Consider the following 26317-nt stretch of genomic DNA (forward strand, 5'->3'; position numbering starts at 1 on the left):
TTAGGCTCGACACTTTACTAGAAATACTGAAAGACAAAAACTCAAAATGACTTGTATGAAAGCTAGACAGGTTACACCCTCACATGCAAGAATGGATACAATTACTTTAAATTCAACGAAAAAATAAATCAAGTCATATCATCAATTATATATCCAGAAACCACCCACACCTCGGAGTCCATTATCAGTCTCACTTTCAAACAATCATATATATAGTTTTTATTCATAATAATTTTCATGGCAGCATACACAAACAAGATTTCGTGCCTTTCCCCTTTCATGCTTCGTACTCTGTTCAGTCTCTCGTCTCTCTCATCAACACAGTAATTGCCTTGTTAATCATAAAAATTGCATCCATCATGTAGTGAGAGCATAAGCAACAAATGTAGTCGTAATAAAGTCATTGAACATTCAAATTCATGTCATACTCCTCATGATGTACACATTCCTGGAGCAAAGAAACCCATTCACTGCATGATCTGTGTGTGAATACTGCAATCATATGGGAGATATATTCTACTTATTTTCTTTTATAACAGAAACACTGACATGAATGCCACCATCCGGCACGGACAGACTGCAATACTTTTGGAGAAGAGCCTGTGATCCTATCAATTAGTCTCAATTCATTAACTCTGTTGTGATTGCATCTTGCCAGATCTCATGTGAATGCAAATGAATGTCTTTCTGTATATATATATACACTTACAAATGCCCCACCCCCCCTTTTTTTAATAGCTTTATCCCTTCCACCACCACCTCTCCTACTCACAAAAGGTCCAACTTGGATGAACATTTGAAGAACCGGGACTAATAAATGTTTCGCCTTTTCAATCTGTAGGATATGACAAGTACAAAAACTGTGTCAGCTAAAAACTACAACAACCAGATAAATTCAAGTGTCAAAATTTGAATACTATCAATTTGTTTATATTATCATTGTTCACCTGTATATTAAAATAAATAAATAAATAAAAATAAAAATAAAAAAAGAGAAAAAAAAGAGTATGAGAAGGACTGCATCATCATCAAAAAGAAAAAAGAAAAAAAAAAGCCTGAAACTATGTTTCAGATCTGCAAAAGAAAACCAGAACAAATTTCATATCTGTAAAGTCCAATCACATTTTGACCACACAATTTAAATCGCTTAATGTCCGCATGACAGTGCAGTTGAATAGTGATGCTGAGATCATAGTTTAGGTCAGTTGTGTGTTTGTGGGTGGCAACTCAAACAATATTCAGTTATTCATGTGTGTGCTCTGTCTTTTGTGTTGCCATAGCTCCCCAAGTCCTGTAATGGACAACAAGATCCTTGTTTTTTTCCCCATCAATGATCAAATGATTAATGCAAAGAAATGAATATGCCCACCTCATATGTGATGAAGATGAATTCAAATGTGCATCTACATATCATTTGCATATGCAGGTATGCAAGTGCTGAGTGTGAGAGACAGAGACGAGGACACAGAGAAAGGCGTGTTGTGTTGTGTTGTGGTGTGGTGTGGTGTGTGTGTGTGTGTGTGTGTGTGTGTGAGTGACTTGAGTATTCAGATGTAAGCACAAACGTACGTGGCTGCGATTCATTTTTGTAGAGATGGTGTGACATGCAAATCTGATAATTTTTTTTTTTTTTAAATCAGTTGTGTATAATAATATATCAAGCATAGAGGAATAAGAAGAAAAAAACAAATAACCACAATGTGAAATTTTGCTGATTAAAAATATTCAAGCTGGGGTCTGAATTACAGACAAATGAAAAAATAGTCCTCCTGAAGTCTGGGTTCATACTTAACCTTTGACCCATCAACAAACTACCTGAAGAACACATCAACTTGAGGCTGCTGGGCACTCACACAGACAGCACTATTTCTTAACAAACCAGTTCTTGCTTGCAATCAACAAGGACAGAATCACTCTACGTTATTTGACTACAGACGTCACTGCACAATCTTCAGGCAAGCTAGGTAAAAGAGCAATGGCATAAGCATCATATCCAACACCTGGTGATTTAAATTACTCTGCACCTCAGACACTAGTTACACTCATGTCAGTACACACTACAAATGATATGAATGAAGGCAACAAAAAGAAATATCTACAGACTCACACACCCATCCCAGAAAATTCCGTTGTGTGCTGATGAAGCCATCAAGTGCCACACGAGAAACTAACGCGCAACATCAGACAATGTCGCTCTATTTTCTGCCAGCCTCCAAACTTCTTTCTGTGTCTGACAGGGCAAGTTGGAGGGGAGAAAAAGAGGGGGGACAGGGTGGGAAGGCGGTAGACACACGGAGGGCTTGAGGTCAGTCACCTACTTTTCTTCACACATTCACCCCACGTAGTCTCATAACCAAACATCATCACATCGCAAAGATCAAGGATTGTTTGTGGAGCATACACCTCTCCCCACCCTCCAGCGAAGGAACAAGGGTGCACATCACATAACGGAACTTGGCATACCTCTTTGTCAGGCTTCTCCACGCAGGTCAGGCCTGTGCATCTCCGGGTCTATGTCCCTGGGCAAGATCAAGGTGCTAAACTCAAGGTCAAGATGCCAACTCAGGGTTGGGGGGTGGGGGCGGGAGTGGAGGAGGTAACTGCCTGCACAGAGCTGCTCCAGTCTCATCACATGACTGCCGACAGCGGCAGAGGCCTACCATCAATGGAGGTAGTCGGAGACGCTGGCGAAAGCACAGCCCCCGATGCCGTTCTTGGCCATCAGCTTCAGGCACTGTGTGGCTTGGGCGATGGCCAGCTTCAGGGGGGGCTGCTTCGGCAATCCCTGAGATGCTGCAACACCACACACTTCACATCAGTACATGGTGGTGGATCCCCCTCTGCCTCCCCCCACTCCCCCTCTCAGGTTTTTTTGTGCCCCTGAGTTTCAGAACATTTGTTTTCTACATTTTAATTTTTAAATGGCAGTGCTCTTATCAACCAGGATGAGATACCTGCAGTGCTGGTCAGGAAATTTGAGCAACATTCCAAGGAGATACACCCCTGTAGTGGATGACCCTCAACTGTGTGGTCCCAGTTTTCCCATCCCAGACCAGAACACTATCAACTTCAGGTAGCAGCCGGCCACTATCCACAAGCACTGTGGTGACAATAACATTCTCTCACACTCCACAAGCACTATGATAATAATCACATTCTCTCACACTGCACAAGCACTGTGATAATAATTACATTCTCTCACACTCCACAAGTGCTGTGGTAATAATTACATTCTCTCACACTCCACAAGTGCTGTGATAATAATTACATTCTCACACTCAAGCACTGTGATATTACATTCTCTCACACTCCACAGGTACTTTAATAATGATTAAATTCTCTCACACTGCACAGGCACTTAATAAATGTGATAATTACATTCTCTCACTCCACAAGAACTGTGATAACAATAACATTCTCTCACACTCCACTGGCACTATGATAATAATTACATTCTCTAACACTCCACAAGCACTGTGATGACAATAACATTCTCTCACACTCCACAAGCACTGTGATGACACTAACATTCTCTCACACTACACAAGCACTGTGATAATAATTACATTCTCTCTCACTCCACAAGCACTGTGATGACAATAACATTCTCTCACACTCCACAAGCACTGTGATGACAATAACATTCTCTCACACTACACAAGCACTGTGATAATAATTACATTCTCTCACACTCCACAAGCACTATGATAATAATTACATTCTCTCTCACTCCACAAGCACTGTGATGACAATAACATTCTCTCACACTCCACAAGCACTGTGATGACAATAACATTCTCTCACACTCCACAAGCACTATGATAATCATCACATTCTCTCACACTCCACTGGCACTATGATAATAATTACATTCTCTCTCAATCCACAAGCACTGTGATGACAATAACATTCTCTCACACTCCACAAGCACTGTGATAATAATTACATTCTCTCACACTCCACAAGCACTGTGATGACAATAACATTCTCTCACACTCCACAAGCACTATGATAATAATCACATTCTCTCACACTCCACAAGCACTATGATAATAATCACATTCTCTCACACTCCACAAGCACTATGATAATAATCACATTCTCTCACACTCCACAAGCACTATGATAATAATTACATTCTCTCACACTCCACAAGCACTGTGATGACAATAACATTCTCTCACACTCCACAAGCACTGTGATGACAATAACATTCTCTCACACTCCACAAGGACTGTGATAATAACTGCATTTCCTCACACTCCATTAGCACTGTCATAATAATTACATTCTCCACAGGCAATGTGATAATAATCACAATCTACATTCTCCACAGGCAAAGTGATAATAATCACAATCTACGTTCTCCACAGGCAGTGTGATAATAATCACAATCTCCACAGGCAGTACCGACTCACCCAATATGGCACTGTTGAGAGCGGCACACACAGGTTCGCGCTGCACTGGCTCCAACTGGAAGCCCACGGGACTGTTCCAGGGGTCGGGGTAGGCCAGCAGGCTGAACGCATCCTGACACCACACATCACCATATCACACATACAGCAGGCTGAACGCATCCTGACACATCACCATATCACATACAGCAGGCTGAACGCATCCTGACACCACACATCACCATATCACACATACAGCAGGCTGAATGCATCCTGACACCACACATCACCATATCACACATACAGCAGGCTGAACGCATCCTGACACCACACATCACCATATCACACATACAGCAGGCTGAACGCATCCTGACACCACACATCACCAAATCACACATACAGCAGGCTGAACGCATCCTGACATATCACCATATCACATACAGCAGGCTGAACGCATCCTGACACCACACATCACCGTATCACACATACAGCAGGCTGAATGCATCCTGACAGCAGCTGAACGCATCCTGACACCACACATCACCGTATCACACATACAGCAGGCTGAATGCATCCTGACACCACACATCACCATATCACACATACAGCAGGCTGAACGCATCCTGACACCACACATCACCATATCACACATACAGCAGGCTGAACGCATCCTGACACCACACATCACCATATCACACATACAGCAGGCTGAACGCATCCTGACACATCACCATATCACACATACAACAGACTGAACGTATCCTGACACCACACATCACCATATCACACATACAGCAGGCTGAACGCATCCTGACACCACATATCACCATATCACACATACAGCAGGCTGAACGCATCCTGACACCACACATCACCATATCACACATACAGCAGGCTGAACGCATCCTGACACATCACCATATCACACATACAGCAGACTGAACGCATCCTGACACCACACATCACCATATCAAACATACAGCAGACTGAACGCATCCTGACACCACACATCACCATATCACACATACAGCAGGCTGAATGCATCCTGACACATCACCATATCACACATACAGCAGGCTGAACGCATCCTGACACATCACCATATCACATACAGCAGGCTGAACGCATCCTGACACATCACTATATCACATACAGCAGGCTGAATGCATCCTGACACGTCACCATATCACACATACAGCAGGCTGAACGCATCCTGACACATCACCATATCACATACAGCAGGCTGACCATCCTGACACATCATATCACATACAGCAGGCTGAACGCATCCTGACACCACACATCACCATATCACACATACAGCAGGCTGAACGCATCCTGACACCACATATCACCATATCACACATACAGCAGGCTGAACGCATCCTGACACCACACATCACCATGTCACACATACAGCAGGCTGAACGCATCCTGACACATCACCATATCACACATACAGCAGGCTGAACGCATCCTGACACCACACATCACCATATCACACATACAGCAGGCTGAACGCATCCTGACACCACACATCACCATATCACACATACAGCAGGCTGAACCCCACACATCACCATATCACATACAATTTCACTTTCAAGGCAAGACTTGCTTCCACTTCCACACCTTCAACCCACCCAACCCTAGGGAGTTGGCAGGCTTCCATGCCATATTGATGCAGAAGAAAAATAACAAAAAAAACCATCCCTCCTCCCCCCATGCCATCAAACATAGACATCTTCACTAGTACACAATACACAAAAATAATCTTACATCCCCTCTCCCCCCTACGCCATCAAACATAGACATCTTCCCTAGTACACAATACACAAAAATAATCTAACAAGATTTGAAATACATCTACGGGATTTTTGTTCTGCTTGTTTTTGTTTAACATCTTTGACACAGGGTAAGCCTGTTATGTAGAATTTCAAGCTAATGAGCCATCCATACTCTCTAAATACAATCACTTGTATTCATAACTTAAAAAGAAGTCCATTTTAGAGCATACATCTATCCATACCTGTATAGCCTTCTTGTTGGTTTCACTATGGCCGTACTCCATTCGGAGACGCTGACTCATGGACTGTAGATCACGCCCAAACTCCAGCATCTTCTCTATGGACTTGCGGTCACCTCCACACAGCCGGGCTTGGGACCCGTCCACATCTGGTGGACATCAGTGACAAGGTTTGCACTTGCAGCTAGCTGTACAATTTCACTGATCAGAAATAAAAAATGAGATGCTTAGTGAACTACATGTTGTTAATGGACGTAAGCAATCCGGCTTTCAGGTACACTCTGATTTTCAAGACGGGGCACAGACAGATATATGACAAGAGGATTTGATTATTTATTCACTTTCAAAGTAACTCTTGACAGGTGGGTGTGGGGAAAGGGGGTGGAGGAGTGGGGTGTGGGTGGTATCAGTTTCTTTTTGTAACCTATTCACTTTTCATTGTGTGTGCGCGTGTGTGTGTGTGTGTGTGTAATTATGTAATACGCATAGTCTCTGAATCTGTTTTATATTACTGTGCGCTAAATCATTATTTTCTTCTTCTTTCCTTTGTGAGTTATAGCGCGCGCGTGTGTTTGATGTTTATTGTAAAGCGCTATGAGCTCTCTTTAAGGGAGGAAAGCGCTCAACAAATGTCCATTATTATTATCCCACATCTATATTGACTGTTGTTTTCTGGGATCTTTAGAACCTCCCTGATTTCCCTGTCAATGTGTGATTCTCATATAGTCATAGCTATAATCTTGTGATGTCCTTTTTCTCCAAATTGTTTCCCCAGTGCTGCCAATGAAGTCCTTGAGGTGTGGATGAGTTCTCTGCCTCCAGTTCTAAGGATTTTGGCAGTTCTCCAAAATCATTTAAAAATCACTCTCGACAGCCCACCCATTTCAACACCACTCTTTTAGTAAACCACCCATTCTCCGCTTATTTAAACAGGCAGAGTCAATCAGCAACAAGTGAACAGATGATCAGTTAAGTGGGGAAAACTCGTTTCCATGACAATCCACACTGATTGCTGTGGAAGATAAGCAAACTGGCAGTAATCACATTAAAGACTGCAACAAAGAAGAAGGGTAGCACTGAATGAACAAAAACAGCCGCATGCAACTGTTTGAAAAAAGCAGACGATGATACTGTCAGAACTTCCAATGGAAGATCCAATCATCTTGAAGAGGATTTACGAAACAATCATGCACAACTCCACCAAAATGCAGAAAATCTGTGCACCTGTGACATCACTCGCTTACTTTCCCATGCAATATAACAACTCTCTTTTATTCCACTGTTGCTATTAATTTTTATTTATTTATTTATTTTTTAATGTCAAAAAGGAAATTTTCTAATATTACGTTTAAATAACATGCTTACCGTGACCCACTAGTGCAGACTCCAGCAGGGGTCTGACATTCCTGTCCTGTGCAAACTACTATCCGCCTATGTGGAGAAAACTAAAGTAGCACGGCTGATAACCTCCCGGAAGTAGGTAACCTCCCCTTTTTTCATTAACCCTTCTATAACCTCTGAAAATGGCAACGGCCAGAACAGAGCAGCAACACTTGTAAAAGTTCACACACTGTAAGAGAATGTAGAAGTTGCAGCCCATCGATGCAGAAAGAACGAACCACAACTTCCATGTCAAAACATCTCTCTCTTTTCTTCTTTTTTTTTGGCTGACCCAACCTCTGTGCTGCTGAAGCAGCAGTGCACCCACACTGGACATCCTGGATCTCCCCCACACAGCAGCATCCAGGCATGTTCAGAGACCCTAACCTACAAACCTGGAGCAGGATCAGTGTGCTAGCTGGGTTTTTTTTTGTGAAGGTCAGGCATCTGCTCCCTGTTTTTCTTTCCCCAAAGCAGATGTGGTCAGCGCATATGGATTAGTCCAAACGCTTTGACACCTCTTGGAGACTGAAACTGTGGCAGACTCAGCACTGGTAGGCTCTAACAATGTTTGGTCGCCAAGAGACCGCTGACAATCTTTCATTTCCAAATCATGTCATCATCACTCTTATACTAGATTAAAGTGCTGATGTCAATGTTGTTTGCTCTTGTAACACTGGGAGGGGCATGGGAGCGAAACTGGTCACTTTCATGTTCTGTCATCACCTATCCATTCAACCCACATCTCTCAACATTTTTTTTTTTTTTTTTTTTTTTGCTTTGTTATCTTAAACATTGGTTCTTTTTGTAACGTACTCACTTTTAGTAACCAATATTGTTCTCCCAACATCAAACCCTCTTTTACAAACCCTCAACATGGGTCTTTTATCCATCTATGTCACTCAACATTGCTCTACAAGTCATTTACAGCTTAGTATTTTGTGAAGGAACATGACTCTCAAACTAGGAGGCAAGACTGTACAGGATCTTAGTGCTGTGTGGCCTTGGGAGCTAGTTGGCCTTTGGGAACCATCCCAACACTGACTGTCCTAAAACCCTCTTGGCCGAGAGAGTGGGAATGGAACCTGGGCAAGACACTCTTCACTATAATCAGATTCTAGCCCAGACAGTTGGGGACAGCAGCCACCTCCTCTGCTGTTCTGATGGTTACAGTCCGACATGACTATCATACATAATAACTCTACACCGCTCTTTTTCAGGTCTGTATGTCACTCTTCACTGCTCTTTCACCTGTAAATCAATCAACACTGCTTTTTTACGGTTGTCACTCAACACTGCTCTTTTACCTGTACACCAACAACACTGCTTTTTAACCTGTATGACATTCGACGCTGGCTTTTAAAATTTTTTTTTTTTTTTTTTACCAATTATTATCAATCAACACTGCTCTTTTACCTATGTCCCAGTATTGGTGCCTGGTGGGTAAATGGCAGAAATTTTTTCGATCTCCCAGGTCAACAGATGTGCAGACCTGCTAGTACCTGAGCCCCCTTCATGTATATATGGACTCAGAGGATCAAATACTATCTATATGAACACTGCTCTCTTTTACCCATCTACATGAACACTGCTCTACTTTACCCACCCATGTCCTCGGCATCGTCCTCAGCAGCATCGTAGGGGTGGGAGTTGCCATTCATGCAAGGGGGCGGGGGGTTGCAGTTGCCGTTGGCGACCAGCCCATCCTCCACCCCACCATCAGACAGGTCCATGTTCTCCTCCCCTTCGATGTACACGGGGCCTGAACCGTTCACCGTGTAGCGCTCAGACGACTGCGGTGAGGCGTTGGCCGCGTTCTTCATCTCCTCGGCGCTCGACACGGACGAGCGCATATTGTCCGACACGTGCTGCTGCTGCTGCTGCTGGGAGAGGTGGGAGGAGGAGGTGGAGGAGGAGGAGGAGGACGAGGAGGTGGGGGTGGAGCTGCGCGAAAGTTTGCCCCCCAGGCGGTTGGGGCTGTTGCTGCCAGAGCCCGGGCGCTGTTGTTGTTGTTGTTGCTGCGAGGAGGGGTGGTGGTGGAGAGGGTGAACGATGTGGGGGGCGGGGGCGGAGGAGCTGGACGCGTTACCACTCAGGTTGTTGTGCGAGGGAGACAGGCTGGGGCTCGACCTGCTGCTGCTGCCATTACCTCCACCACCACCACCACCAGCACTACTGTGGTAGGAGCGTGGGGAACGGCTGCTTGAGCGTCGCACCTCACTGTCGGCTCCATTCACCATCTCCACGAACTGGCGGCACTTCAGCATGAAGAGCAGGTTCTCGTCGCGGTCCAGCAGACCTGGGTACAGCTGCTTGGTGAAGTCAATTGCCTCGCCCATCCTGCCCGCCAACACCAGTTTCTGTATGCCTGCACGGAAAAACAGTGACATTCTTTATTCTTCTTTTTTTCTTCTTATTTGTTAACTTGCAAGGTGGTTCCGACCAAAATATCTTTACTGTAATTTCTAGCCTACAAGGCGCAACTTTTAAATCTATTTTAATTATTTTTTTATACTCAAATCTGACTCCCTGCACCTTATCGGCTGCATGCACCCTACCTCTGTCTGAAAACTAAATTCTGACCACCGCTTGGTGCTGGCACACATCTCAGCACACATGCAAAGGAGGGATTTGTTACAACAAAAAACTAAAACTTTATTTTTTTCTTTTTTTTAAAAGTCCATAATTGAAAGTGGCATCAACGGTTAGAGAGCATTAACAATAACACATTGTGTAACCTCATACTCAAATTCTTAGTTTGCACTGCTCTCCATTCACTTTAATGCATGGAATTAAGAGTTGTAAGTGGGTCTTACACGGAAATCACAGATTTACATTTTCTGGAGAATACGGGTTGCATTTCACAAAATCTGCTAATCAAATTTTTTCTTTTTCTTTAATTTTCCTTCATTCTTATCAAACATAAACCAAAAGGACCAAGTTTTGAGTGATACACTGCTTAGACATTATAGCCGAGGCACTTGGAAGTTCAAAACCATTAAAAACAAAACAAAAAAGACAACTTTATTTTCCTGAACGACGCAAAACCATGTAGTGCCTATAATAAATTAATAGTCGTTTAACCCGTAAACTGTTGCTGACGAGTATGATCATCAGCGAACGGCTATCATTTACATCGAGACAAGATAAAAGTTACAGGTCAGAATGTATGTCATAATACTTTATTTTTCTTAATGTTTAAATCTGCATTACTTTTCATCAGCCAAACCAATTTTGCCACAAAAAGCACTAAAGGCACTTCTAATTCACTGACCTCATTTCAACACCAACCTCCACAGCAGTCTAGGGGTTAAATAACTTACGCTGTCTGTGTTTGATTGAGGTGATGTCTTCTTCTATCGGCTGAGCGGTCGCCCTGCAGAACGACTCGGCTGTTGCACAGTAACCATGGTGAACCAGGTATGTAGACACCAGTCTGAAAAACAGAGATACACACACTGAATTCACTGCACAAAACAAACCCACACAGTCTGAAGTGGACAATGCTTAGATTCAATTTCTCAAGGAGGCGTTGTTACGTTCAGACAAATCCATGTAAGCTACACCATATCTTGCTAGGCAGATGTCTGACAGCAGTGTAACACAACATACTAGTCAGGAGCTGAGTGAATGCATATGTATATTTGTGTATGGATCAGAGTGGATTTCTTCTACAGAATTTTCCCAGAGGACAGCACTTTTGTTACCATTGGTTCTTTTTCAGTGTGTCAAGAGTGCGCTGCATACAGGATATCAACTTATCATCTGCCACAGCTAGTATCTTACAATCAAGATGAAACTCAACGATGCAGAAATTGTGGATGATTTAATTTTCTTTTCAAGGACATGAATACTATCACAAGATGTGAACATGCATAGACATCAACCGACAACGGCAAATCTGCCTCCTTTGATCACAGGTTGTGGACACAACTGTGGGAAATATATAACGTTCTACATTTTGTCACAACAGACTCCTCGGGGATTCGGAGTAATTCGGGATGCTCTCTCCAAAAAAAAGCGTATTGCAAGAGTGTCCCCCCACCCTTTTTTCTGCAAGTGTATTTGTTTTTCCCAATAAAGTGGATTTTTCAAATTTTTTTTTTTTTTTTTGCTATTTGCTACTGACAACCCTTTCCATGTCATGGGTTTTTTTACCAACACTAAAGCATGCTACATACTGGACCTTGGTTTATCATCGCATTTGAATGACTACATATACACACTGATCAATGTATCTTTACTCTTCAAAAAACTAACAACGGGCAGTGAAAAAGTTCACAAAACTTCTTGGTTGCACGTATAAATTTCTGTATGTCAGAAAATCTATGCTTATTTTCAGTACACTGAATCATAGCTTACTTCTGTAATATCTCCTGCCACTCCCCACGGCGGTCAGAGACTGGGAAGCGCTCAATGTTGAGCTTGGTTTTCATGTGCCAGTCTTTCATGTACTCGCGGATGTCGAAGGCGAAAGGTGCCTGGCCGAAGTTGGCCTCCACCACCTCACCGGGGGTCTGAAGGCCGACTGTGGGGTACAGGTTGGGCTGCACACACCAATGACACATGCATCAACACATACAGTGCCATATACCATAAATGAAGGACCTAGGACTCTTTTTGCGAAATATGGATCCCGTTCTTCTGGAAAATGCAGCTAACACAAGACAAGACTCACACAGACTCTTTTGCAAAAGATGGATTGCGTTATTCTGGAAAATGCAGCTAACACAAGACTCTACAAACATATCGATCCAGGTATTGTCAACATAAAAACTGATTATCAAAAGAGTAGCATTTGCAGTTTGTATCAAGTGTGATAACATAGTTCTTTCTTATCTTTGTTGCTGGTGGTCCAGTTGATCACACTGGACCATATCGGAGCTGGATTCTTTCTCTTAATCATTTGACCTTGAATTATGTCTGATGCAGCCAGCACAAAACATATTTCTATTGCTATCATTTAAAACAAATTCATTCGTAACATTCTTGGGACAACAGCATCCAGTGACTACACTATGTCTGATTTCTTCAATGTCTCCTACATATGAATTTAAGGTGATCACTCTGCTTTTGATTGTTTTAATACCATAGACACATAAATGCACTAAGATTATCACCTTCACATGAATAAGAACTTGGTTTGTTTGAAAGAATAATTAGATAAAATGCAAACTTACGGGTAAGTCTGTGAAGGCAATACCTGAAACAAAATAAAAAGAACATAAATATTATTAGAGAATACAGACCAGGAAATGACGGTTCAGGATCGATATCACTCATGAGGTCAGCCTAGGAACATCATCGATGATAACTCCACCACACTGAGTGAAACTGCGGTTTTGGTACATTTTTTCTGTGTTCATGTGATGCTTAAGGTACAATAATTATGAATATCTGCCAATGACCTAAAATGAATTATCATGCATGCACCACAACACTGTTTACAAACACATTAGGTCAGTGCAGAATGCAGACACTTTATCACATATACGCATTTGAACATACAAGTAATCTGCCCATTACTGAGACACTAACATGTGAATAATTAGAATCATGATCCATGAAAATTTGTTTTCTCTAAACCCACCAAACAAAATAGTTAAACCTCCCAAACACTGACACAAACCCACTTTCATCACCAATTCACAATAAGGCAGACCAAAAACACCAACAAACTTATAACACACCAAGATTGATGCCATTCTTGGTGTAGAAACAGGTGTTGTCGATGAGGTTGACGCAGCAGCCTATAACGTCACCGGAGGAGAACGTGGGGCCATACGCTACGCCTGGACTTGACGAGGAGAAGGCATTACCATCATCACCGTGGTAACCGTAAGAGTGTCGGTCCCAGCCTGCACAACATTAACAATGTATTGTAACAACGTCACAGCTCACAATCTGCTGGTGTGGAGTAGAAAGGTAAAAGTTTTCCATTTGTGATTTAACTCAATCATGTTGTAGTCAAAATGACCAGGTTTCCACTGATAATCGCACTATTTGAAGCAGATTTTTTTTTTTTTAAATCACAAAAAATCAACCACTCACCCTACAAACATATAACACATACCAGTGGACAGATATAACAATGAATTTATTAAAAATGCTTACCTTAAGTGAAGGAACCACATGGTTTTGATGATATAGGTAATCCAATATGATACACATTGGCAGGAAAACAAAAATTTTTTTTTAACACAGGTAATCCACTTCTTCATGCTCTGAATCCTCCTACACTGGTTCAGTCACACTCCTGTACTCTTGGTTTGATGTGCTTATGATACTATTTATGCATGTTGCATAAAAAAAAAAAGATATTTGATTAGAATATATTGGGAAAAAATTAACAAAAAACTGATTGCTGCTTGCAGTCTTGAGATACACTGAAAAACATTTGCCGGACTGTACACTCATAGGAAAAAACACCACACACTTTTTTTTTTTTTTTTACACAATGCACAGATTGTCCTCATCTATTTCCATCTCCTCAGGTTCTTCTCCATTAGTTGGAGAATCAGTTGCTGCAACAAGCGCACGTATTGGTGTTGAGTTTTGCTGACCGGTTATTCCGCCTTCGTCATCGTCAGTGTCCGCCACTTTGTCGTCGATTTTATCAGGAATATAGTCGGAATCAGAGTCCAAAATTTCGTCACCTGCATTGTCGAACAATCCAACAACAGCATCTTCATCATCAGACCCGGTTTCATGAATCAATTCAAGTGCTTGAGCCATTCTTATGTTCCGCACGAATCGGTTTCGCCTTGGTGCCGCCATGTTGAAAACCATGTGCTGTTGTGATTTACGGTTGTCCGGTTCACGAACAAAGAAAACTACCACAGAACGAACGGACAACAGTCTAAGGGAAGCAACTCACAAGAAAAGTGTCTGAGTTATCTGGACATTGTGAGTTATCGCCCTTAAAGTAAGATCGGTAACGTTAAAAAAAGATCAGAATCTGTTGTAACAATGCGTCCGACACGCTTTCAAGTGAGCGGAATAGCGTCGGAAATCGGCAGCCGACCAGACATTGTTAAGTTAATCCCTCTTTGGATGGATTTATTTTTCTTTACCAGAATCAATGACACCATTTAAAAGCACACAGCAGAAGTTTTTGCACTTCAAATCCATGCCACACTGATCTCATTTCACAGGGTTCAGCAGTCAAGGGATTAACTCAATCTGGACGAATAGTTCTCTGCCTTGCTTTTCCCCACAGACGACCCATTCGTTAGGGTTAGGAAAAAAACCCACAAAAAATACAAAACATAAAGTAACTGAATGAAACTCACTGTGCTTGACCCACTGACCCCTCTCCTCATGTCGTGTGAACCCCCACACCCCTCCCTCTTCCCTGCTCTCAGAAGCTGAGTCACTATCAGTACCTTCTTGCTGGTAGCTTTCTTCACTGCAAATACTTTATTCAACATCTTCACCATCCTTGTCAATGTCAAAACCTTCAGTTTGAAGCATTTCAATCACTTCAGCAGCAGTAAAAGCTGCTGTCGTGATCTAGTCTGCTCCAAAATTTTCCACTTGTATCACCTGCGATGCCATTTTTGATACGTATGCAGATTAGCTTGTCGTGTGGGGTCCTGAACTCGCTGTGGAGTGTGTTGTTACGGAATCTCATGAAGGAACTTTCCATTCGATCCTTGACATGTTTGCAATGCCTGGTGTTGCCGTGATTGTTATGCTACCCCATAAGGAAACCGTGGAAAAATTTTTAATTGTCGAAACTGCTATAGCCTTCCGTCGTCCAGAACGCTACCTTACGTCAGGAACGCTATAGTGTTCCATCATCCGTAGTGAGTTAACCCTTATACCCCCACCTCGCCCAATGTCGACTTGCAGTGTAACACCCCAACCCGCCCGGTACTGTCATCTAAACACGTGCTTACTATGGATGCAGCCATTGTTGTTTACATAAACGAGACTCTCGTGAGATTCACAGCCTTGTTTTCAGCACTTCCTGCCATCCATTTTGCACTTTTCCGAGTCTGATTTGCTTGAATTTTGACAAAGTTGTGAATTTTTAAAGTTGCAAGACGAGTTTGATGATTGCTGAGAGCTTTAGCGTAATCTGAACCCCGATTCTGAAGATGACTTTGAACTGTTTTAATGATTTTTGCATGAGAATTTTGTAAAAATCCATTGAACTGAGTGACCTTGATATTGATTAACCGAGTTTTGCCGACAATGAGAGTGAAGTTGGTCACTTGAATGTGAATCAACTGCCGGACGTCCGAAATCATGAATTAAATGCCAGACCTCCGAATTTATTGGCGTTCTGCACTATCTTCCTTAACGTGCTAGTTCAATGGAATATACTACTGATTTGGTAAAGTTTTGCCAAAGTTTTGAAGTTTCAAAGTTGCAAGATGAGTTCGATGACTGTTGATCGTAGTAGCGTAATCCGAACGACTATTCTGAAGATGATTTCTGCGTGAGAATTTTGCAAAAGTCCATCATACTGACTGACCTATACATCCACTGACTGAGTTTTACTGATATTGAGAGTGTAGTTGGTACTTGTGTGCAAATCGATCACCGGACTTCCGAAATCGTGAATCGATCGCCGGACCTCCGAAATCGTGAATCAGTCGCCGAACCTCCGAAATCATAAACTGATTGCCAGACCGTCAGAATCGATAATGTCAGTTGTTGATTGCACTGATACTTACTGACATTCTGCACAATCCTCCTGATTTTGCTAGTTAAATGGATTATATTTTTCTTTTCATTATGGAGAAAATACATGCGAGGTAGGTTTGTTGTTTGTTTGTTTGTTTGCTGTTGTTTTTCTCTCGACCATCATATGAAAACACACCATCCCTCAAAATGAAAAGAACATAAAAATCAGCATGTTCATTGTTGGAATTCAAGATGAGTAAGAAAAAGAATAAAAAGATGTGTTAGAAGTCACTGCAGACCAGATAGACTTATTTAAAAGAAAATCATACTGTAATTAAAAGAATTTTTTTCAAAGCTGACCATCAAATTTGATACTTTTTTTTTTTTTTTGACATTTATTTTTTGTTGTTGTGAATACAAAGCAACATGAGCCTGAAAAAAATTCTTCTGCAACTTTATTATGTGTACAATGCAGGAAAAATAAACATGTGCAACAAAAGAAGGTAATTATATTTTTAATCAATGTTAATAATTACCCACTATCAAAAATTGCAAGAGTTATTCGCCCTGGCATGGGATTTCAGGGGTGATTAGTGCTGAGTGACCTGGGGGTAAGAGGGTTAAGCCAGGTGCTGGAAAACAGTCCAGGAAAACCAATGCTTTACAATCCTGGGATTCAGGGATTCTGAGACTATGTTTGACAACATCAACATCAATTAAAACTGAACAATTTATATCTATCACCAACATCATAAAGAATTAATGTAAAAAAGAAAAGAAAAGAAAAAAGAAAGAATAGATACATCAATAAGAATTTAAAAAAAACCCTTCAGATCATGTACATATCCTTCTGCTTAATAAATGAAAAAACAAAGAATTATGAGCAGAAGGGGGTACAGAATGCTTATTAATATTATCCTCAATGTGTTTATAAAAAAAAAAATAAAGAAAAAAAATTAAGACAAAAAGATTTGGTTAAGTCCATGGCTAAAGCAGACCTTTATATCAAGATGGCAAAAAGCTTCAAAAGACTGCAGCATGTCTAATTCAAAATCTCTGCCTGTGTTCATTACATACAAAACATACATAAAAGTAATGGGATAAACACAAACATTACAATGCACACACACAACTTGTCACAAGCGAGGATACAAAACAAAGATTGAAAGAAACATCTGATCTATGCTTATATGCACACAACTACATGAGCACATCTACATTTACTCCAAATGTACTGAACTGAACACACACACACACACAATCTTTATGTGAAAAATCTGTTACTAAATAGTAAAAATTCACACCTGGCAACTTGTTCATGTTGACACCCTGGGTGGACAGCCCAATGCCCATATACCTGTTCACAGAAAAACAGTTATGACAATGAGGCATAACAAAATTTATCCACAATAGCAAAGACATGTAATGATGTATTAAGTTTATACAAGTTTACATTCTACAAAAACAATCGCATTACAATTATCTGAAAGCTGATGTGTGTGTGCGAGTGTGCGCATGCGTGTGCATTTGCATGTGTGCATACATGTATGTGTGTGTACTGTCTGTGTGTGTGCATGCATGTGCATAGCAGCAGCATCAGTGGTAGTAGTAGCAGTATTATGTGGAGCAAACAGCATCAGTAGTGGTAGTGTGTGATTGTGTGTGTATATGCACATGCCCAATGATTTACTGTGTGCCTGTCCAGTGAACTCACAGATAATTTGGGAGGATTGCACGTTACAGTCATTGTTCTGCATCCCCACAGACACAGTTGGCTCCTTTGCCTGCCTTTCTGTATATAAGGTAGACAAAGGAGCCAACTTCAAAGTGAAACGAAAGTGACACGTCAAACTGAAGCAAGGTGGGTGGAAGAAGATGAAGGAGAAAGGGGGTTTTACACACACACACACACACACACACACACACAGAGAGAGAGAGAGAGAGAGAGAGAGAGAGAGAGAGAGAGAGAGAGATGTGCTTTGTTTTGTTTTTCAAAATTGTAAACACCATGGCAAGAAATGACTTTAAGCTCAACAGAAATTCATCAAAGATGATGATACAGTATATAAATCAGTACAGCTTAATTAAAAAAAATGATTAAAAAAAAAAAAAAAAAGGAATGGGAGGGGGTGCACACTGACTCATATACAGGTGGCTTTGAAAGTACAATGGAAGGCTCAAAATGGGCTTCTTTCAACACAAGCCAAACCACCTAAATATAGAGTTGACACTGTAGGGCTGGGTCTCAATAAAACTGATGACTCACACCACTGACAAAACAGGTTCATGGGGTGGGGGGTTGGAGGTGGGAGGGGGAGGGGGGCAACAGGTTCCCTGTGGCCCTGTGGCCAGTCTGAGGCAAGGTGTTCTCCTTTCCCTTGGCTTACCACATGGTCTGAACAAATAGGGAATAGCCAGCCACAGGACTGAGTAACAGTGCTAACACACACAGGCTGTCAGACCAAGGTTGGCTAAGCAGAGACCCTATCCTAATGACAAACATGTGTATGCTGATCACAGCAACATGGCCTCTGCAAACACACTTGGCTGGACAGGGTATTATAACTATCAGCTTGGTTCAGTTTCTTCCCTCTTCAGTCTTCCCTCACTCGGTTTTGAAGGCCTGATTTTTTTTTTTCAACCTCCGCCAAATTTTAAAACATGTATGCCTCAACCACATCCAAAACAACTCCACAGCACTGTGTTATGAAATTCAAGAAGACTTTTTTGCATGCAAACACCTTGAAGAGTGTCAACACATACAATAATGTATACACGTCTTGTAGAATCGAACATCCTGAGAATCCAAACAAGGCTAATTCCACCTTTAACTGTGTGTAATAAGTGTGTTAATACCTCTCCAACATAGTGGAGTGATGGCCTAGAGGTAACATGTCCGCCTAGGAAGTGAGAGAATCTGAGCGCACTGGTTCGAATCCCGGCACAGCCGCCAGTATTTTCTTCCCCTCTACTAGACCTTGAGTAGTGGTCTGGACGCTAGTCATTAGGATGAGATGATAAACCGAGGTCCTGTGTGCAGCATGCACTTAGTGCACGTAAAAGAACCCGCGGCAACAAAAGGGTTGTCCCTGGCTAAAATCTGTCGAAAAATCCACTTCGATAGGAAAACAATTTTTTTTTAAAAAACTGCAGGCATGAAAAAAATACAAAAAGACGGGTGGTGCTCTCAATGTAGCAACGTGCTAAAAAAAAAAAAGGCTATCCCTGGGGAGAGCAGCCCGAATGTCACAAAGAGAAATCTGTTGTGACAAAAAAACAGTAATACAATGCAATACTGATGTTCAAAATCCATGCCAGAACTAAAACTGGCAGAACAATCAAGAACAGCTCTTACCCATCTCTGCCTTTGCTGATGATGCGGACCTCAAAGTAGTAGATCCCACAAGCGGCTGGGATGGGGTGCGTGGCCCGAACGCTGGCTGCATCCTTGTGGTTGTGGCTCTTACCCACACCTGAATCATTCCCGTCATTAATAGAGGAGGAAGATTCTGATTCACTTTGACTGCCCATTGCATCGTACAATACAACAAATCGGGGACTCAGCTCACCTACTCACAAAATGATAAGACACAGAGAGAGAAGCAGCACAAAAAGGAACGTTATTACTGCACACACAACAAGCAGATGAAGCTGAAAAAAAGAAAAGAAAAATGAATAGGTAAAAGCCAATGTCAAATGAACAACACATCGACAAACTTACAAGTTTTGAGCCTCTCCATTCAGTTAAAAAAAATTCACAAAGCATACAGGTTTAAAACACATTCACAACTGCACTTTCCGAGATCTAAAATCAGACAGACTAGACTGAAAATGTTACAGACTGACAAAACACAACAGTAAGCATGCACCTCTGTCAAAACATCTTTATCCACAGGAAAAAAGTCAACTTTTCATGGACAAACACTGTTACTATTATGGGGGAATAAGCTAAAGGCTTTTTAAAAAAAAACAACTTAATTTGAAATTGATTCACGAGCAACCATACTGGTCCAAAGTACTATATAAAGTACATCTTATCTAGAAAATATGTTACTAGTTCTGATTTTGAAAAAAAAAAACAAAAAAACAACAACAAAAAAATGAACACTTAAGTTAAAATTTAAGTTAAATTTCATATCCTTAATCTTGAGTTAATGGAGGTGTATCACCTAGAATGCCAATACAAAAATGCCATGGTCTGTCAACTGACAGCTTTAAAGTATACAAGATGTTCCAGAGAATGAACTGGAAAATATTCCAGAGTCACCCAATCAATAGTATGCTACAACTGTAGAATATGACATCAGTTCCTATTTTTTGTAATAAACCTTGGACTCGTTTCATCAAAAAGTAGTTGATGTTAGTGATGAGTGCCGCTGCCAGACACAGGTTACCATGTCAACCATCAAGAATGATGCAAATGGAACACTTGGAAAGTTCTCTATTTTCTTCCACATCTCTGTTACTGGCACTGGCAGTCACAAAACCTTGACTTTGTTTTGATTTTTTGTGTGATTTTATCATAAAACATTCTGTTAGAATCAACTGTGCTAATAACTGTGCTAGAAGTAGAAGCACCCAACTGACAATTAGTATTGACTATTGACCAAAAATAATATACACCACATGTATTATACATTAGAATACTGATCAATAAAGTGTGGATTTTAAATTTAATTATCAACATCAAAAGACGAAGTCATTTTAAAGTGCCAAACCCAAGTACTCCAGGCCTTCTACAAACAATGAACAAAGTACAAATTATATAAGAAACATTACATACATCATTACATGAGTACATGAAACAAACATCCATACGTAACATCTCCACCAAACACCACAAAACATTTCAGCGAATTTCATATCAGATTAGACAGCAATACTGCCAGTTTGGAAAACCAGAATCCCGCATCCCCACCACACACACACATGTTTACACCTGACATCGCTTCCACACCTGCCACACTACACAGGAAGGTGGATCAGAGATGGCTTATAAAGGGTCGGTACAGTACAACCAGAAAGATTCTCGCTGCTGGAAAATGGGCAGTGACGTTGAACGTCTTACGCTGTTAGGGAAGTTCTACAAATTTCTCAGAACAAGAGAGGCAGAAACTGATAAAACTCAGCTTCACACCTGCACAAAATAACTTTCATCTTGTTAATAACTTTTACATGCAATTATCAATTAAGATTTTATGGTAATCCCTCAATGACACTTGAAAGATTAAAATCCGAATCCCTATAACAAAAAAAAAAAAAAAAAAAAAAAAAAAAGTCTACCTATCAGAGCGGCTCCAATCTATAAGATACCTCCTGATCCAATCTAGTCTTCTTCCACCAGTTCCAGCAGCCAAAAATCCCCCCCCCCTTATTTCTTTTTTTTCCTTTTTTTTAACGCTGAGCATGCTGATCAGGCCCAGCAGGTGAAATGTAAACCTGGCTGTGCTTCAAAATCAATAGTGCATCCCTTGTAGTTGTACGCAAACCACATAAGGCACAATCAATACAGCAGCAGATAGAAACCCCTCGCTCCCCTTACCAAATTAGCTGTTGTGAAATGTTATGCTTTGCAGCATTCTGATTAATAACTATCACCACTACTAATCTTTGAACAATGAATGGCACCCTCTGAACAAAACTGTTCAATCCCCAGACTTCGACAGAATAAATTAGTTGACAATGTCGATCTATTTCAAATGTCAACTGTCTTTTACTTTTTAATGTTTAATTTCTTACTCGTTTTTTAAAATGGTACTCGTCTTTGGTTCTGTATGATTTAATCACTAATGCTTAGTAACAGTAATATCTGAAACTGCATTATCGTAAGTGGAGTGCATTTCATAACACACTCTATTAACAGACTGTGTTCACATAATATGCTGCATGAAGTTGGAACCGTATGCAGTCTGAAATAGTGAACGTTACCTCATTACACATATGTGCCACTAACTTCCAGGCATGGAAATCAATGAATTATCAAACATTCAAAGTACAATACTAAGGTGTCCTCTTCATATTTTCTCAAAAATCTGCTGTTCTTTCAAACTGCCAGACATGTATATCATGTTTTATAAAATGGAACATTTATCTCCAAATAACAATCAACAGTTATTGAATCCAAGCGAAGTTAGATAATTACAGTGCCTCATTATAAATCAACAATAGCATGGATGACCAAGCTTTCTTATTACACATCCTTTTTTTTTAATGGTTCAAGTGATAATGAGAAAGGGTGAAGAGAGAGGAAATGCAAGAGAAAGCAGACAACTATGAAAGAAGAGTTCTTAAACAAAAAGAAATCTGACTATGACAAACATCATAGGCATGAGTACTGGCAGCAGAAACCCAAAGCAAATCTATCGCCAGGACTTTGAGCCAAAGGACCTCTATCAGCACATGGCTGAAAAATTGGAAAGGATGGTCTACATCCATTCATTTTAATAGAGTAGAGAAGAAAAAAAAAATAGACAATATTTCATTTTCAAAGATGACAAAGGAAATAAATGAGAACTCTACAAATTGGTATGTGACAGACTTTGTCAGAAATTTCTTTCTCTGTGAGTCTCATATTCTGTGGTCTTATCTTTTAAAATGTTAGTCTACAACATATGAAGTTACTAAATCAGTAAATGACAAAGCAAATGAAAAATAATCTCATTTGTGCTGGGATATCATACTGATCTCCTTAGATGACAGATCTACATTTCAAATTAACATAAGCAATGATATACTTCAAGCATTACAAACATTATTTCAAAATAATATGTTAGTACCATTTGAATACTTCATACATTCAAAGGAAATGGCATAAATAGCCAAATAAAAGTAAAACATGTAAAGTACTGAAACTGATAAACTCATCATCTCATGTATTATCAACATAGTATTTGAACAGAATATAAACTGATTAAACACATACATAATAACTGTCAACAATACATATCAAAGTCACAATGCATAATATAATAATAATAATAATACTAAAATCACAATGCATAATAATATATTAAAGTACTCTTGTAGTATTAAAAAACTGTTAAATAAATGATTGCAAAAGTGATATAAAATAAATGCAAAAATAATGTACACAAAATATAATGTGTATCAACTATCATGAAAACATCCCAGTTTCACTTTAAGTACCTGTCAGATATCTACATTTTTTTTTCTTCAAAAAGCTGAAAGCTTTAACTTTTAAAAAGTTTAAGCAACTTTTTTTTTTCTCTTTCCTGATTTTTGTATGTGTTAATCTTAAGAAATTCAGTGTGTGTGTGTGTGTGTGTGTGTGTGTGTGTGTGTGTGTGTGTTTGTGTGTCACTTTTGTATGTGTGTGCTAAAAGGAAATTTGCCATTTTAGATTTAAAAGAGCATTGATTATTTGACGTAAGTCTCCAAGGACTGAGCAACAAAAAAGTAGACAACATTAATAACTACATTATGTAATTAATACAATAGCTTTTCAGATTTTCAGTGTCATAATTTATTATAGCAATTAAGAAATAGCATACCAGTAATATTACCATTACTGTATTTTTTGCCCTGACAAATGTATAAAACAAAAGAGTACAGCTGAGCAGTAATGATTGTAAAGGTAATTTCAGGGGACTGAAGGTGAAACAGCAAACATTTTCCTAATTGTATCAAAGTCAATAACAACAATTGAGCTAGCTGGTTATTCAAAAGAATAAAATAACAATGACTACTTTATCAGTAGTGCTGCATATCTTTTCCTGCAAGTCTACTACCTGGTTTTTCTTTCTTATCAGAGAGTGACACTGTCAATGTCAGAGAGAAATTTGAAAGTGAGGCAAATCATAACTTAGTAGTTTAGGCAAAGTAAAATTAAACTGTACATTGAAATTGTAGATGGATCTATTTAATCTCTGTGAACGTAATCATGCAGTAGCAGCCTTCTGTATTATATCTGAAATCAGATCAATATCCTGAAATTATTTTCTTACAAAGTTACACTGTGTTATGTTGTAAGTATGCATGCTAAAAGTAAAAACTAAAAAAGTGAATAATGTTCAAATAACGTTCAATCTTGTGAACTTGTAATTTTCTTGGTCAGAATTATCATTATTATTATCATTATTATCACCACTGTCATTATCATCATCATTCTTATCTTATAAAAAATGATCTTTTCATACACAAGTTATTGTAGTTACCTAAACAGTTCAGGAAAACTAAGTTCAACTTCAATAATTATGGAAAGGAATGAAGAATTTTCAATTTAAAATAATTGTCATTTTAAAACAAAGAAACCGTTTGGGTTAAAATTCAAATTGTAAAAATACTACCATTTTCCTCAGACTATGTGTATACATGATTTTACATCTTAAAAAAAAAAGAGTAATGACAGCAAGAAGTTTAAACACTAAAAAGGATTTCGTCAATTTGTGAATATGTCCCACATTACAGCATTTATCTAAATGGTTCTCATTATCTTCAAATGTTCAACTCCAAGCTATATAAAGTATATTATATTTATAGTCTGAATGTACTAAATTTTGCATTTAGATACTATTCTATTTTTACCACTTTTTACCACCATGTGACCATATCATCATTATTAGTATCAATCATGATAATTCATTTCATTCTGACAGTTGTTTTGATCAGCATTTTGTTCCCGTCTGAAATCAATGCAATTTCTTAATTTCTACTTTAGTTCCTCTGCACCCACCTTATGGCATTAACTGATTAAGGCATGTTGATAAATTTCATCAGTTATGTTTTCTTATGATCAGTATTACTGAAGATGTTTGGACTTTTTTTTTCAAAACTGGTTGTTTCCATGTTTTTCACAAAACAATAAATGAATGGAGTCACTATTTTCTGGTTCACTGAGGTAAGCCCACACTTTTTTTGCAGTTTTATCCCATCTAAATCTCATCAACAAATTAAATCATTTTAGCTTCTGACCCTATGCTTTTCATCATTTGGGAGCATAGAAAATCATAAATGGTAAAGGTTTTTTTTCTATCACTTGTGCCAGTATCGTTGTTATTTATTTATGATAATTAACTAATCATTGAAAAGAATCGATCATGACACATCTCGACAATTCTCGTTACAATGAAGATTAACTGTCTCCAAAAACCTAACATCTGCCTGCAGTCCGCAATGGAACTCACTGGGCAGTTCTTTACCCAAAAGTCGTGAAAACAAATAAAAACGCGAACTTTCTGCAAAGTAAACAGGTGGTACCACTTTAAGCCAACGCAAAATTTCTCAAGTCACATCTCTCTCTACTCATAACAAAACATAAAAAAATCTGTTTATCACTGGCAGTTATAAGAGTCATGGACAAAGCGATTCAATGACATGCGCAGACCTCAATTAGTATTTAGTTACTCCTTTGTTAGAAATCCAAGAGCGACTGCTGCTGGAGTAACATTGTTGTTGACTTCTTCGCATTACCTTTGTAGTGAACTCTCAGATTGCTGGTAGACAGTCCAATGAAGTTGTATTTGTCTTTCGGACTCCACGATCGTGGTAACGGGGTTTCATCTTCATTTACAGCTGGGTATAATTCCTTCAAAGCATCGGAAGGATCCAATGAATTTGCATTTCCAGTTTCAGTCGAGGGATCAGTGGTTCCAGTCGCCATTTTTCGTCTTCCTCTCAGCTGCGAACAAAACCCGGATGTGACGACAGCCCAGAAATGAGCTATTTTGGAGCTTAACCTCGCTCATTGGTTGTTTAGGTTGTTTCAGCGAATCAAAAACCTCGACTCAAATCCATATGGTAGCAAAACTATAATACTTACAAACAAGTAAAATGTTTTGGGGTTTGTCCTCTTGTGAACCACCTAAGAATGTTACTTTCGATTCTACAATTAAAACAATTGCACGTTACACACTTAAGTAATTAT

General features: G+C 39.8%; 1 protein-coding gene across 1 annotated transcript; it reads right to left on the reverse strand.

Annotated features, from left to right (window-relative positions):
* LOC143300151 (ran-binding protein 9-like) lies at nt 1–26066 on the reverse strand. Its single transcript, XM_076613689.1, has 11 exons — nt 25864–26066; nt 19790–19907; nt 17739–17791; nt 13491–13658; nt 12981–13003; nt 12163–12347; nt 11124–11236; nt 9407–10168; nt 6424–6569; nt 4419–4530; nt 1–2793 (listed from the first exon to the last, which is right to left on the reverse strand). Exons 1-11 carry the CDS (start codon nt 26051–26053, stop codon nt 2663–2665), a joined length of 2001 nt encoding a protein of 666 aa, XP_076469804.1. The 5' UTR covers nt 26054–26066; the 3' UTR covers nt 1–2662.
* Nucleotides 26067–26317: the final 251 nt, after the last annotated feature.

The sequence above is a fragment of the Babylonia areolata genome, chromosome 26 (assembly GCF_041734735.1).
Source record: "Babylonia areolata isolate BAREFJ2019XMU chromosome 26, ASM4173473v1, whole genome shotgun sequence".
In the NCBI taxonomy this organism is placed as follows: domain Eukaryota; kingdom Metazoa; phylum Mollusca; class Gastropoda; order Neogastropoda; family Buccinidae; genus Babylonia; species Babylonia areolata.

What these genes read in the sequence shown, in the direction of transcription:
- LOC143300151 (XM_076613689.1), bottom strand. Translation starts at nt 26,053, where the DNA reads ATGGCGACTGGAACCACTGATCCCTCGACTGAAACTGGAAATGCAAAT. An exon ending in CAACATGAACAAGTTGCCAG is followed by an intron (nt 13,659 to 17,738) that starts GTGTGAATTTTT and finishes AATGTTGTGCAG; the next exon opens with GCTGGGACCGACACTCTTAC. An exon ending in TCTCAACAGTGCCATATTGG is followed by an intron (nt 2,794 to 4,418) that starts GTGAGTCGGTAC and finishes GTGGTGTTGCAG; the next exon opens with CATCTCAGGGATTGCCGAAG.